The sequence below is a fragment of the Rhinatrema bivittatum genome, chromosome 10 (assembly GCF_901001135.1).
Source record: "Rhinatrema bivittatum chromosome 10, aRhiBiv1.1, whole genome shotgun sequence".
In the NCBI taxonomy this organism is placed as follows: domain Eukaryota; kingdom Metazoa; phylum Chordata; class Amphibia; order Gymnophiona; family Rhinatrematidae; genus Rhinatrema; species Rhinatrema bivittatum.
Genome location: NC_042624.1, coordinates 112,233,862 through 112,248,908, shown reverse-complemented (window position 1 = coordinate 112,248,908; position 15,047 = coordinate 112,233,862). Strand labels below are relative to the sequence as shown.

The following is a 15,047-nucleotide window of genomic DNA, read 5'->3' as shown; positions in this document are numbered from 1 at the left end:
CTGATATTTTTACCCCATGTGAGTGCTATCATAAGTGGTTCAGAAAACACTGTGTGCAATTTTAAAATTCCCCAATGTTTAAAAATAATGGAAGTTATTTTATTAACTACATGGGTGTTCTTAAGCATGCACACTATTTCTCCCCTGGCTTTTTCATTTGGTCAAATAGTAGCCACTGACATTCGGCATTACACGTCTTGTATGCCTTCTTGATTGCTGAAAACAGGTAACCTCTCAACAAGAGGCAGGCACTAAGGTCAGCAGCCTGATTTACAAAGTCTTCTTTTCAGGAACAGATACGTCATATTCATAAATACTGTCCTACCCATAACTAGAATATAAATCTATTAGGATGAAACTTGAAAAGTTCAGCAAAGAAATTCTCTCCTTAGGTTTTTGGAACAGAGATGTCCCCAAACAATTGTATGCCTTATAAATAAAAATGTCTAAAAAAAAAAAAAGGAATCTTCTGATTGTCATATGTGACAGTAAATTGTAAATTCGAGTTGACTTTATTCAGCCAATCCACAAAAGCATGTAGGCTTTCTACTGAAGATGACCTAAGAAAGAAAATGTCATCTATAAATCTTGACCAATACTTATGTTCAAAAAATGGAGAGAAATATAAAAATTGCTCTTCAAATTGCGCTACAGATAAGCGGGCCACTTTTGCCCCCCCATCGCTATGCCGTGACATTGAAGGTAGAAATCTTGCATAGAGCAAAAATACATAGGTTTTAAAGCAATTTTGGCCATCCTATGGATTGAACTCTAACAGAATGCGTTGAGGTCTAGGTTGCTGAGGTAACGTATGCTGTACCATGTCTCGAGCATCCTGCTGAAGAATGTTCTGTACAAGGAGCATATATCAAGGTTTACCAAAATAAAATATGAACTGTTCAATATAACTGCAAAATACTCAACATGTGTTTAGATACTTTGATCTATGATCTGGCTTGGGTATTCTCTCCTTTCAAAACAACATCCACAAAAGATAATGGTTCCAAAATGGATCCTATGAAGACTACAATTGTTGTTCCGGAGGGTCAATCAAACATTTGTGAATTTTGGGTAGTGTATAAAATATGGCTGTTCTAGGTTGATTTGGTGTAAAATAAAAGATCTCTGTGTGTTAAATATCCTGATTTTACTGCCTCTGCAATTTAATTGATTATCCATTTTAGTTCTTAATGGGTTCACAGTCCAGTTTAACATAGTATTGAATGTTATACAATTGGCACCTCACTTTCACAATATATTGTGCTCTAGTCTAGACAGTGATAGCCCCCTCCCCTCCCCCCTATCGGTGGGCTTAATCACAAGCTCTTCATCATTCTGAAGCTGGTTAAGCTCTGTTATCTCTTAATTGGGATAGATTTTTTTTCAAACTGAGTAACATCTGCCAAAACCAATTCCACATAGATTTTTATATCTGGGTCTATGGGTCCTGGAGCATCCAACAGGATTTTGTTTGGACCACTGATACATTCATAACAGTTGTAGGTGTCTTACTAAAGAACAGACTTATCTGCAATAAGCTAAAGAATCTAAAAAGCTCCCCTCTAACATTGAAATGAACTATAAAAATATGATGGCACAAAAGGTAGCCCCTTATTCAAAACTTGTTCCTGCAATTTAATAAGAAACTTACCCAATATGTTGACTACAGAAGTTGCCGTGTTTGTGACCTCAAGTATAGATGTTGATAAATGGATTCCTGTGGTGGACGGGAGGGATATCACCCTTGATATGGTTGTCATGGTGATGGCTGGCCTTCCTCTAAAAATGCACTGAAGAAGTAGGACAAGGGTGCATACATAAAGGTTCATGAGTGTCGTCTTCATCTGAACCGGATGAGTCTCCCAACAAATCCTGAAAGGACACCCTCCTTTTAGTCATGCGTTTCAAATGTTGCCATAGATATATAACACAGGACTTGTATTCCTGTTCATCTCTATGAAATTTTCATATTTTCTCAGCTCGGAGAGAAGACTTAAACTGATCAATTGCTACTGTATATACTGTTAAGGATTTGTCAAATTCCTTCAAAGATATAGCTCTTTGCAGCATGGCTTTTGATGATTGGACAGATTGCTAGATGTCCTCAGAAGCTTTTCTCATTGTTTCAATAATTAGAATCATAAGTCCAGGGCACACTTATTGAGAATCGAGATCCATTTGCTCATAAATTCTTCATTATCTGTGAATAATTTTGGCTCTTTATTGATTCTTAAATCCCAAGGGATCATATGCTGTTTAACATATTGCAACCTCGTGGGGGTTGGTAATAGACATCGTCTGAGGGCACTGGGCGCAGTGGCGAAAGCTCGACGCCGTCATGTCAAAAAACAACCAATAAGCGGTTGATGGTTGGCAGTCACCGGGAACAGCACCATCTGGGATCAACCGTGAAGAATGCAAAACTCACCGCGACGCCCACTAACTAGCGTCAGGATGACGTCGAGGGACCCGAAGAAGGAAAAAACCAAGGGAAGAACTCGAACATGGAAGTTTTCCAAGATAAACAGTGCGAGCTCCACATCCACGAGATGACAGCTCCATGGAAAAGAAGAGACTGAAGAGGGACCCCATGTGGACGAGTAGATAGTGGCATGCTGGGCATGTTCAGTGTGCCAGTCAAAGTTATCTCAGCAACCTAGACCTCTCAATGCATTCCAAAGGATAGCCAAAATTGCTTTAAAAAGCAATTATTTTTGCTTTATGCAAGATTTCTACCTTCATTGCCATGCCATAGCAATCAGGGTGACGATGGCCCCAGTGGTCAACTTATATGAGCACAATTTAAAGAGCAATTTTTATATTCCTCTCCATTTTTTGAACACACAAGTATTGGTCAAGATTTATAGATGACATTTTCTTTCTTTGGACATTTTCAACAGAAAGTCTACAAGTTTTTGTGGATTAGCTGACTACAGTTGACTTGAATTTTCAATTTACTGTCACATTTTGACAATTAGAAGATTCTTTTTTTAGACATTTTGATTTATATGGCATACAATTGTTTGGAGACATCTCTGTACCAAAAACTTATGGAGAGAAACTCTTTGCTGACCTTTTCAAATTTTCATCCTTATAGGTTTAGTTTCCAGTTACCAATAGGACAGTTTATACAAATACGACATATCTGTTCCTGCAAAGAAGACTTTGTCAATCAGGCTGGTGACCTTAGTGCCCACCTCAAGAGTTTACCTGTTTTCAGCAATGAAGAAGGCATACAAGAGAGCATATAATGCCGAACATCAGTGACTACTATTTGATCAAGTGAAAGAACCTGGGGAAGAATAGTGTGCATGCTTAAGAACTCCCATGTAGTTAATAAAATAATTTCCATCATTTTTAAACATTGGGGAGTTTTAATACTGCACATAGTGTTTTCTGAATCACCTATGATAGCACACATACACTGGATAAAAATATCAAAGCCTATTTTGTGCATTATTATCTTCCCATGGCAGAACAAAAAGATTCCCCAAAGGGCACCAGGCATGTGGAAATTGCTTATTTTGTTCATCTACTACTGTAGGTACTAGTTTGCAGGACCAACAGTTTGATAGTGAATTTACTTCGACAACATCCATGAACTGCAAATAATCATTTGTAGTATACTTCATTGTGTGCTCTTGCCTGAAAGTGTATGTAGGTAGAACTAAAAGGAAAATCTGAACTCGTCTAATGAAACATAAGAGCTATCTTACAACTAAGAAGAAGCTCCTTTAGTGATTCATCATCTGAAAAATATTCACTTGTTCGAAGACTTGCACTGGGGTGTTTTAGAGCAAATAAATGAGTCGCTGCGAGGGGGTGATCGTGAATCACGACTAAACACTTGTGAACAATTTTGGATTTATTTTTTAAATACAGTCACACCATATGGACTGAATTTGGAGATTGAACTAAAAGAATTTACATATTTTTCTAGAGATTTAAATTGCTATATAATTCTAAAGCCGATTAAGGGTACGTCTGGTTGTGATTTGGCACCAAATTGACATTATATACCGATGCTAATGGTGAGCAGTATGGTTGCAAGAATGGGTGAAATGAGGCTAATGATCATTTCTATTATATGCAAAGGATGATTTGTTTTATTTCTAGATAAGCAGAATACGCAAAAAAGTCAGAGAGACAATGTTTATTGGCCTCCTGATGCAGAAACACGATTTCAAAAACCAGTCCGTGTCAGGGTGATAGAACTGCCCGGAGCACTAAGACTCCTTAATTGCATAAAAAAAAAATTTAAAAAATATTTTGTTCTCTCTGTTGGACATTACTTGAGTAAACAAAAAAGCCATCGGTTTTGAATTTGTACTGCCTATTATGATGGTGAATATTTAAATTCAAATATGAATATGGGGGAAGATCTATTGTGGTTTGCGTAGATCCAATTCTCTCTTTTCTTTGCCCTTGTGCATTTTGGAATTTTCTATTATTTGCTACACACCTCCTTCCACGCTGATATGTTTTATCAACTAGAAATCATAACAAGGTAGTCTAGGGGGAAAATACAGCAAATCTGGACCATCTATGTTCTAGGGGTATGCAAAGGGGTTATTTCTGTGTTGTTTTCATTTTGTGTCTTTTTTTGCTTCATTGGTTGGTTTTTTTTCTCATTTTTCCCTATTTTCGCGGTTAGTGTGCACTAAATTCTATTAATGCATAGTAACTAGACTTTAGTGTGCACTAAATCCAAGTTAGTGTGTGCGAAGTCCAGTTAGTGCACACTAACATGAAACTAAAAAAATGTTCTTTTGTTTCATGGTTCCAACAAAATGAAACTATGCATATCCCTACTATGATCTCCATTCAAAGCAATAGTTTTCAGTGATTTATCCTGTGTACAAAACAAGAAACTATTTAAGTAAAGTCCTAGCACATGTAACACAAGATGCCACGTTTAGAATCAAAGATCTCTTCCAAGCAATGTGTGTCAGACGTCTGCAATGTTACTGTGTGTTAGAAAGACACTTACATCTCTGGCCTTCCCATAGAAGGCTTCTTGAAAAGCAGCCTCTAGCGATCCAATGAAGAATACCGGATGGCAGTCACCATACCTGGATTAAAACAAATGCTGAATAAGAACACTGCTTTGGGCAAATACCGTCGCTCCACGAACAAAAAAATGTCAGTAACAACTACATTTTAAGATGACATGAACAACAAACCAGTAACAGGAATGCTTAGCAAGTACACACACTGGTCATACGAAGGAAAGAGATCAGCAAACAAAAAAAATGATTTAAAATCTTTAATCTTAAATGTTCTTGCTAGTAACTAGAGCTCCCATCTACACCTAACCCGGTGTGGCCTTTTGATTTTATCATGGCAGAAAAAAACCCCATGATATTTATGATATACATATTTGGAAAGCTGTTTTATATATACAGAAAGTACAGGGTGTGCGTTTACTAATTGCAAGGGTTCATTATACTGGTTTCATTATGCAAGTCATCTTTTACAATGTCTTCTACTAGGGCTTGTGTGTTCCAAAAAGCAATTTTTGCCCCTAGACATCAAGATCTCTTTAACGTGAGGTAGGGTTTTCGACAGGGGAGCATGCACAAGTCTATAAGTGCAACTATAGCTCACACATTTCACAGACAGAAAAGCAATATTGATGGGCAGTGGGATGTGGGACTGGCTTCAGTACAAGCACGTTAACTAGATGCAGGGACCTCAGGATACATCTACAGTCCTTAATTATAATTACTAATTAAAAAGGATTTGAATAAACTGTTTTTGAAAATACTTTCTCTTGTTATCTGTTCTTATAATCTGATATCCGTTTTCTCGTAATAAAAACACATTTTCAAATTAAATTCAGTAATGCACCCAGGAACTATGCAGCATAAGGTCTGATATAAGAATAAGACAAAAAAAAAGAACAAAAAGCCTGAAAGTCAAGATTTGCTGGCACAACTCTGAAAAAAAAAAATGTTCTGGCCAGAGATTTAATTTCCTGCAAGTTCTAGAATGGAAAAATAACACCTGCAAAAAATGTATACAAGAAAAATCTGTTGATTTTATGCCCAATTATTAAACCTAATACTCTGAACAAAATTCCCACAGCTTTTACAGTAGAAGCTTACACATTTTTCTCTGTGGATTTTCCTCTTCTTGAAGCTGCATAAAAGCAAATTTGCTTACTAAAAATGGGGTTCTCTGTAGATAGCAGGATGAATTAGCCATGTCACACAGGTACATCATCTGACGGTACCAAACTGACCCCTCTCGATCAGCTCAGTAAATTTTTACTACTGAGCATGTGTGGGAGTTCTTATGCATGCGATGCCTCATGAGCTTAACTTTGGCTAGGTAGACCTCTCTCCAGGGAGGCAGGCGGGATTAAGCATGCCTACTTCATCCTGCTGTCTATAGAGAACCCCCATTTACGGTAAGCAAACTTGCCTTCTCTGTCGACAAACAGGGCTGAATTACCCATGACACATGAGAAGTCCCAAGAGGAGGGTTGCGTGGCAGAGTATTTACCAAAAAATCAGACCCCCTCCCCCTATGGAAAGCAGACTACTAGGTGAACAGGCAGAACAAAACTGCTTGTCAAAAGTTACTCTTGCTTTTAGAGAGATTGTTGGTATAGTAATAGGACATGAAGGTGTGAACTGATGACCAAGTTGAAACTTTGCAGTGGTCTTCAATAGACATTGATCTTAGGTGAGCCACTGAGGTTGACATGACTCCTACTTGATGAGCCTTCACAAAGTCTGGGATCTAGAAGCCAGACAGAGCATAGCAATATGTGATGCAGTCTGCCAGACAGTTGGACAACATGTGCTTGGCAACAACTTTTCACAGTCTGTTAGGATTGTAAGAGATGAAAAGTTGAAAAGCTTGACAATGTGGTCTCATTCTCTTCAGATAATATGCCAAGGCCCTTTTACAGTCCATGAATGGAGGGCCTTCTCCCTTGTGCATGAGGCTTGGAAAGAACATGGGCAAAACAATGGCTTGATTCAGACGAAAAGCCGAAACTACTTTTGGCAGACGTTTTGGGTGAGAGTGGAGCACCACAAGTACAGAGAGTAATGAACCAATGCGTGTAGTTCACTGTCTCTTCCAGCTGAAGTAATGGCAACTAGGAACATCACTTCACAGGTAAGGAACTTCAAGGACACTGACTTAACTGTTCCGAAGGAGGCTTCGTCAATTTTACTAAGACAACTAAGGTGGTTTGGCAACTGGAAGTTCCATGTGCCACAAGCCTTTCATGAATTTCAAAACCAGAGGATGTAATGAGTTTGGATGTGAATGTGCTAAGCGGCAATGACACTGAGGTGCACCTTGACCAATATACTAAGGCCCGATAAGGAGAGGGAGAGTAAATGCTGAAGTTGATTCTCTGCAGTGCAGGCAAATGGGTTCAGGGAGTCAGTCTGACACCAAGACAAAAAAGGTTTTCATTTAAAACTGGATGCTCCATATGCACTGGAACAGAAGGGGAGGCGGGATCGCAGGGCCATGGTCCCCTCTAAATTCAGGCCGGCGGCGGTAAGGACTCCTCCCCCTTCCCTTCTCCTAACTGAGCAAGCTCAACGACTTTCTTGTCATTCTAAAATGTTATGGGGCATATCTGGAAGCTGAAAAGTGCAAGAGAGTGAGATCTCCTCTGGCTAGAGTGCCATGCTTGCTGGTCCAGCTCCTTCCCTCTGCATACAGTGGAGGCAGTGCATGCAGATCCAGCTCATGCTTATTCATAGTGGATACCCTGAAAACCTGACTGGCTGGGTGTGCCCCAAGGACTGCATTAAGAAGCACTGCCCTATAGTGACACATTTTTTGCAGGTGTACAAAAAAGTAATGAATCACCCGAACACAATGTTTCAGAGTGCATGCATGCAATACAGTTTAATGTGAGTTTCAGTGCCTAGGCCCCACCGTGGTACTAAAATAATTACTTCTCTCACACTCACTGTGACATGCCATGATTATTAACAGAAGTCTTTGTATATAACAGCAAGCACCAGCAATGCTTTCTGAAGAACGCTTCAGAGGAAACAGTACTTTGATGTCATAGAGCTGCATCTTGGAATACCTCTAGAGAGTGGCAGAGAGAAGTCAAGATGGATCCCTAGGCTTACAAAAAAATAAATAAATAAAAAAAACGTACAACCTTGTCTACAACTTCTACTAAGATAAAAAGCACAAGATGTAAAGCTTGTGCAGATCTTAAGTCCCCTATAAGGTGACAGAAACATTATCCCAAACATACCTTGAGGAAAATTCTGCTGTAAACTGTAATAAGGCATCTCCTTCATTTTCAGCATTTTCTGGCACTAGAGAAAGAATTAGATTAAAACATAAGATGAACAAAAATCTAACTTTCAATTAGGCAACTTGTGCCCATCAACATAATACAGAATTGCTGTTAATTACATTCAACACATCAGTTTTAAACAGTGATTTTTATCAGCTTAAACTGCCCTGATGCATAAAACCATTACTGACTGTTGTACTCTGTCTTGGTCCTTAAAAGTAAATGGGCCTCAGATAAGAAAACTAAAATAAAAAAAATAAAGGTTTCCAACACTTATTTCTTATTTTTGTCAACTTGAAAAAATGCATATCAAAACAGTAGTTTAACTTATAGTAAGAAATATTACTGTTTATTGAGCAGCACAAATGGGCACAACACTGCAACATCAATTGTATAGTGACAAGGGCCTTTCCTAGAACAGCTCTTAGCTTCACTTTAAGCACAGTAATATTAAGCACCTTATGAGAGGTGGGACTGGAACCCAGATCCCTAGGGATAATTAATAGCATTTTTCTCTTACTGCTAGGTTAAACTGACACCTTTTAACAAAGGTATTGTCAACATTGTTGCAATGTGGCAACAAGAAATATACCGTATAATTAAGACTTTCAGCCTTCTTAGTCTGGAAGAGCTATACACATCTTGAGAAAGTTCTGCTGACATATTTTCCCCAGTAAATTATACCCCAGCAGACATATTCCAAAGTCAGCCCATGCCTCACAAAAAAAAAATTATATATATATATATATATATATATATATATATATATATATATATATATATATATATATATATATATATATACACACACACACACACACACAGCACTGTGACTGTTTCCACTTACTCATTGGAGATTTTCTCAGTGCAGATGAGGACATCCCAAACATTTCTCCATCATCCACCCCAAATTCTGTTGCGTCTTCAAAGTCATCACCATCACTGTCACTAACCATATGCACATCTGTAGATGGCTGCAGAGCAAAAATGTTAACCAGTTAGCAAGTTTCATTTTTTGCATTAAATATCTATGCTAACATTTTTTAGCTGAACCTGTTTGTTTGGTTTTTTTTTTGTTTGTTTGTTTGTTTTCAGATCCTGATAATCCTCTACTGGCTCGGCATCGCTTCATACTTATGAAAGCTTCTCTGAGATATGCTCAAGGACTGTCCGTAACTGATCAAAGGTATCTCACTAAATACAAGGAGTGTAAAATTGCTTTCAAAAGTTCAACATCGACAGAATCTGTTAACTAAACGTCCACCACAGATCAGTACAGGAACTGCACAAAAGTACATGCATCTTATTCCTTTTGGCGTACCCAGCTGCTGGTCGTCTTGTGTAGCGTTAAGCTGCTTATGCACGAATGGAAGACACAGTTTTGTGCCGGTTCTGAAACTTTTAGAAATGTTCTTCAACCGTGTTTGATGTAGTAAATCCTTTACTGGGAACCTCGGGACTTTAACGTCAGCGGACATCACCCCTGGGGAAGAAACACTGCAGCGTCGGGTCTGACGCATGTTGTCAACCTCGTTATATATCCAAGGATGCTTTAAACATCCCGGAGGTCACAGACCACACAATCTTTTGCTAAGATAAGTACAATATGTACTATACGAATACGCAGTTTTTAAATGCAAGATGGAAAATGCTAAAAAAAAAAAAATTAAATAAATAAAAAATACATATGAATGAGTTCTACAAAACAAGAGACACTGTCACAAGAAGCTCACACGAGATGACCAAAAAGTGTAACATCTGCATACACCAAAAGGAATAAGAGACAAACACTTCTTGTGCAGCTCCTGTACTGATCTATGGCGGTCATTTCATTAACTGATTCTGTTGATGTTGAATTTTTACTCCTTATATTTAGTGAGATTCCTTTGATCAGTTTTGCTGTTTTTTCCGACTTGGTTCCTTATATATAAGGACTGTCCATGGCATATAATCTTCCCTTAACTGTTTACTTTTCAGTGAAACAAAAGCAAGGTTTATAAGGCTAATATAAGCCCCTCCCAGAGGAATCACTGCTCCTGTTATCTTTACAATAGATGATCTGCAGAAGGAAAGGGACACTTCAAACTACTCCAAGCTCTACTTCTCTGTACAACTTCTAATAAGTTGAAAAAACATGGCCAAACAGTTTTCTGAAAGTCTACAGACTTTTCTCCCTATCATCAGCAGCTCTGTAATGCCAATTCAGGTTAGGGTCTACATATAAGTTTGCTTTTGCACATTTCCTAACAGGAATGAACATCATTATTAAACTACAGCATGTAGGGTTCAATCTTAAGCACTCAGATTTATTGCTAGTTTTTAACACTCGCACTGTACCAAAGTGAGATGCCTTCCAATGTTCATAATGTGTCATTTACAGGCAACATATCATTCAGAAATTCTTTTAAATTTATTTATTTATTTTAAATTTTTATATACTGGAATTCCTGTATGCAATACAAATCAGTCCGGTTTACAAGTAACGAGAGGTTGCCCTGGTCTGGGAAGTTAGACCTGGGTTTTTTTTACATAGAACATGGAACAATAACAATAAACCATTGAACATTATTACAAGTAACATAGAATGTAACAATAGCATTTAACAGATTTAACCTTTTTTACAAAGAACTTTAGTAGCAAATATGGTCTGCAGTAGACGGTTATATAAAGGTGAATAATGACTGTTAGAATTGCGAATAAGCAAGTACGGTATGAAAATTACGTGGCAAGGTGTTGGTGACACCCTGCAGTGGTTGGATCTGAAAGTCAGGAGGAGGTGCCTATTGGAAAGCTTGCCTGAAGAGCCAGGTTTTTAACCTTTTTTTGAACTCTAGTAGATTGGGTTCGAGTCGAAGGTCTGGTGGGAGCGCATTCCATTGGTGTGGTCCCGCAGTGGAGAGTGCTCTTTTTCTTAGTGTTGATTTGGCAGGAGCTGCGGCTAACGTGCCTTTGTAGGCGCTTCTGATGGGTCTGGAAGATAAGTGTGGACGAAGTTGGGTTTGTAGAGATATAGGTGCGACGTTTTGAATTGCTTTATGAATGATGGTTAATGTTTTATATAGGATTCTCTGTTTGATGGGTAGCCAGTGGAGGTTGCTCAAGATGGGGGTAATATGGTCTCTTCTCTTCGTGTTAGTTAGGATTCTGGCTGCGGCATTTTGTACTATCTGTAGGGGTTTGATGCTGTTGGAGGGGAGGCCAAGTAAGATTGAGTTGCAGTAATGAAGTTTCGAAAAAATAATGGATTGAAGATTAAATCAGGTCAGTGGCATCGAACAACATTGATGCTCAGGGGTAATGTCTCCACATGGGTTAATTTTGCACATACCTTGACATGTAAACCAGGGTATGCTGAGTATGGTATCTGTCTCTCTAATTTACTACTAATGCCCTTCCTAAGAGTTGCTGTAGCATATTCGGGCCTGCTGCGGCTGCAGGAATAGTTCAGGAATATAATAAGCCTGGATCATCTTGGTTAGGGTGCAGATATTTATTTACAGTGCTTCAAAGGTACAAGAATCAAGATAGCAGCTCACCTTGCGTCAGGCACAACTAACAGGTAAACATTCACCGTCTAGGTGTATTATGAGGTCCTACCAGCTTTCTGGGGCCTCCCCAAGCCTTTCTAGGCCTGGATTCTTACGGTAGAGTGAAGGGACCCTCCCTTTACCCAGAATCCCTTGCAGCGTTCTGCCTTTAAGGAGGACTGGGTTAAAACCTTGAACCAGGCTCCTTAAGGTAGAATGAGGGTGTGGTCGGTACACTCTGTCACACTTGCACGGTGCCAAAGAGACCATCGTTCAGGAGTTCATAGGGTATTATATGCACAGGCAACGTGTCACGATGTGCCTGGAAATTCTTCTTAATCAGGCCACTGGCGCCCAATACAGTTGGGACTATTTCTGTATCTTTCTCCACATTTTCCTGGTCTCTGCTTCCATCATTTTATGATTGAGGATCTTTTTTCTCTCCACACAGCCCACGGGATAGTAGCTTGGTACTGACACTTCTATCAGCAGTGCTCTTCTTATGCTTTCCACCATTACCACTATTACACTTTTCTGTATTTAGGCCTTCTGACATCAACACTTGACATCCAGCAGCGAGATGTGAACAGTTTCTAGTTCTGTTTTACAGAGTCTGAATTTATCTATTTACTAGTTTTTTTCTATGCTGGATATAAATCATCTTGTCCTTAATCCACTATCCTGTGCTGCAGTTATCAATCTACGCTCCTCTCGCCATAACCAGGGACTCAGCTATGTGACGAGGGAGCATATTCAAACTATTCTGAAAGATGGATTGAGATCTTTCTTTTAAAGGATGGAAAAGCTCAGTTCATGAGATTCCTAATGAATATGCAGATTGATTTACATGCACTGTACTCACTTATATGGAAATCTATTTCATGCATATTCATTAGAGATACCCCGCAAACCCAACCAATTTGAGTGTATGAGAGATTTCCCATCCCTGCTTTAAAACATAAGCCACTACTGTGATTTATTACAAAAAATATATAATTAGATTTTAAGCAACTTACAATACTTTAATAATTCATGGTTGCTCAGCTAGGCAGCTCAGAAACCCATCTTTTTTCGGAAAAAAATCTTAAAGCAGATCCCCAGAACAATTTCAAAGGCCTGCCAAACTTTCTTCTTTTTCTGAAGTCCATAAAGGTTCTGCTGCAGAAGTGGTGCTCAGGTCAGTATTTGGGCCAGGGCATTATGGGGTGGCTTTTCTGAGATGAGCACAAAGTCACCTCCTGTCATTTAAATAGTGCTACAAGACGTATGAGAGACGGGCCTTGGTCCATGGAGCTTATGGTCTGGCTAAGACACAAGACAAGTAAGAGGTTGCTTTTTTTTTTTTTTTTACAAAGTAGTTCAAGTCAAGGTGGCCATGATCTGCGAGAACCAGGATTCAAGTTTCAAAAGCAGCCTCGGAAGCGAGGTTTTAGGCAGGCTTTGGCCGTGGTATGAGTGCGAGCACGACGCGGCAGCTCAGGAAAGCTAGTCCAGGCACACGGGACAGCAAGATGAAAAGTGCAACACTGAGATTTGCTGCCGGAAAAGAAGGGTAGAAACGGAGGTATCCTGTTTCATGGAGTCTGAGAGAAGGGGGCTATAGGGCAATAGGCGATGTAGAAACGGAGGTATCCTGTTTCATGGAGTCTGAGAGAAGGGGGCTATAGGGCAATAGGCGATGTAGAAACGGAGGTATCCTGTTTCATGGAGTATGAGAGATGGGGGCTATAGGGCAATAGGCGATGTAGAAACGGAGGTATCCTGTTTCATGGAGTCTGAGAGAAGGGGGCTATAGGGCAATAGGCGATGTAGAAATGGAGGTATCCTGTTTCATGGAGTCTGAGAGAAGGGGGCTATAGGGCAATAGGCGATGTAGAAATGGAGGTATCCTGTTTCATGGAGTATGAGAGAAGGGGGCTATAGGGCAATAGGCGATGTAGAAACGGAGGTATCCTGTTTCATGGAGTCTGAGAGAAGGGGGCTATAGGGCAATAGGCGATGGAGAGTGACCACACTCGTAGTTTGAACAATAGGAGGAAACGGATGGGGAGCCAATGCAGTAACCTGAGAAGAGAGGTTAAATGGTTGTAAGGACGCTGGAGGGAGAGAAGTCATAGAGCTGAACTTAGAGGAGACTGCAATGGAAACAGATGGTTCAACAGTAGACCTGAGAGAGGAGCAGGGGACAGTAGTTTAAGCACAAGGTGAAGACAGAGCAGATACAGGTTTTGGAATTATGTTCGGAAAGGAAAGGATGAATTTTGGTAATGCCACAGGGACACATTTTAGTAGTGTTTTATAAGCGTGCACAGAAGGAGAGAAAGAAGTCACAGGGAACCCTGAGTTTGGGGGCCAAGGGGACTGGGAGAAAGGTAGTGCTACTCACAGTGACAGAAAACAGGAGAAAGGCACAAAGCAGACTCTGCCCTAAGCCATCACACTCCAAGGTTTTCAGGCCCTCCTGGGAGCCTCACTTTCCCTTTCATCTGAACAAAAAGGTTGGCAATCTTTGGAGGGGGCTGCGATTTAATCTGATAAAGTGGGTGCAGCACAGAGAAGTGGGAGAAACCAAGCAGACCCAAATGCTAACGAGGCTTCAAAGTAGATGTAGGCTGGCCCCATATATTTCTGGAAAGTACTGGAGACACTTCTGAGGGGGTGGAAGGCAGTTGCTGCTCCTGCCTGTTGACCTTTACTGCAGCAGTATTTGAAGAAAAAAAATTTTTTTTTCTAGATCATTCTGTTGAAGCTAAAACCAGAAAGATCATAGTTCTTAATTTCATGTCATTCTTTCGGAGGTATTGGTGTTCCAGTCTGAAAGTGCTTCCTGCTTCATTACTTGTACCAAGATGGCAGGCGGTGTGGATCCTGATCAGAGCTCCAGAATCAGCAGATGAAGGGTGGAGAACAAGGACTGTGGTTGAACCATTCCTCTCCCCCAGCCCCAGGCAACAGAACGGGTTAGGGCTACACCCGGCAAGTCTGCTTACCTCTTCCGACTGTTCTCTGGGCTGTGCAGGAGAAGATTTTCTTCCCACAGTCAGCTGATGGCAGGGAAAGTTAATTCCTGAAGCAGCTAGAGTCATCTGCAAATAGAAAGTTCATTGTCAGTCAACATAAATATTCAGCTTCATTCTCTCGCTGCATTCTGAGTATTGTAATTATTTCTTGGATTAGTTAAAACACTGTAAACCATCAAAACTGAAGAAAGAAAAAGGAAACTGGAACAT

General features: G+C 39.8%; 1 protein-coding gene across 3 annotated transcripts in view; it reads right to left on the bottom strand.

Annotated features, from left to right (window-relative positions):
* FAF1 (Fas associated factor 1) overlaps positions 1-15,047 on the bottom strand; it is a 460,794-nt gene that overhangs the window by 160,354 nt on the left and 285,393 nt on the right. For all 3 annotated transcript variants that reach the window (XM_029618481.1, XM_029618482.1, XM_029618483.1), the window contains 4 exons: positions 14,808-14,903; positions 9,138-9,264; positions 8,246-8,309; positions 4,991-5,072 (listed from right to left, as the gene is read on the bottom strand). In XM_029618481.1, the coding sequence (XP_029474341.1) occupies positions 4,991-5,072; positions 8,246-8,309; positions 9,138-9,264; positions 14,808-14,903 (369 nt within the window). The remainder of the gene's footprint in view (positions 1-4,990; positions 5,073-8,245; positions 8,310-9,137; positions 9,265-14,807; positions 14,904-15,047) is intronic.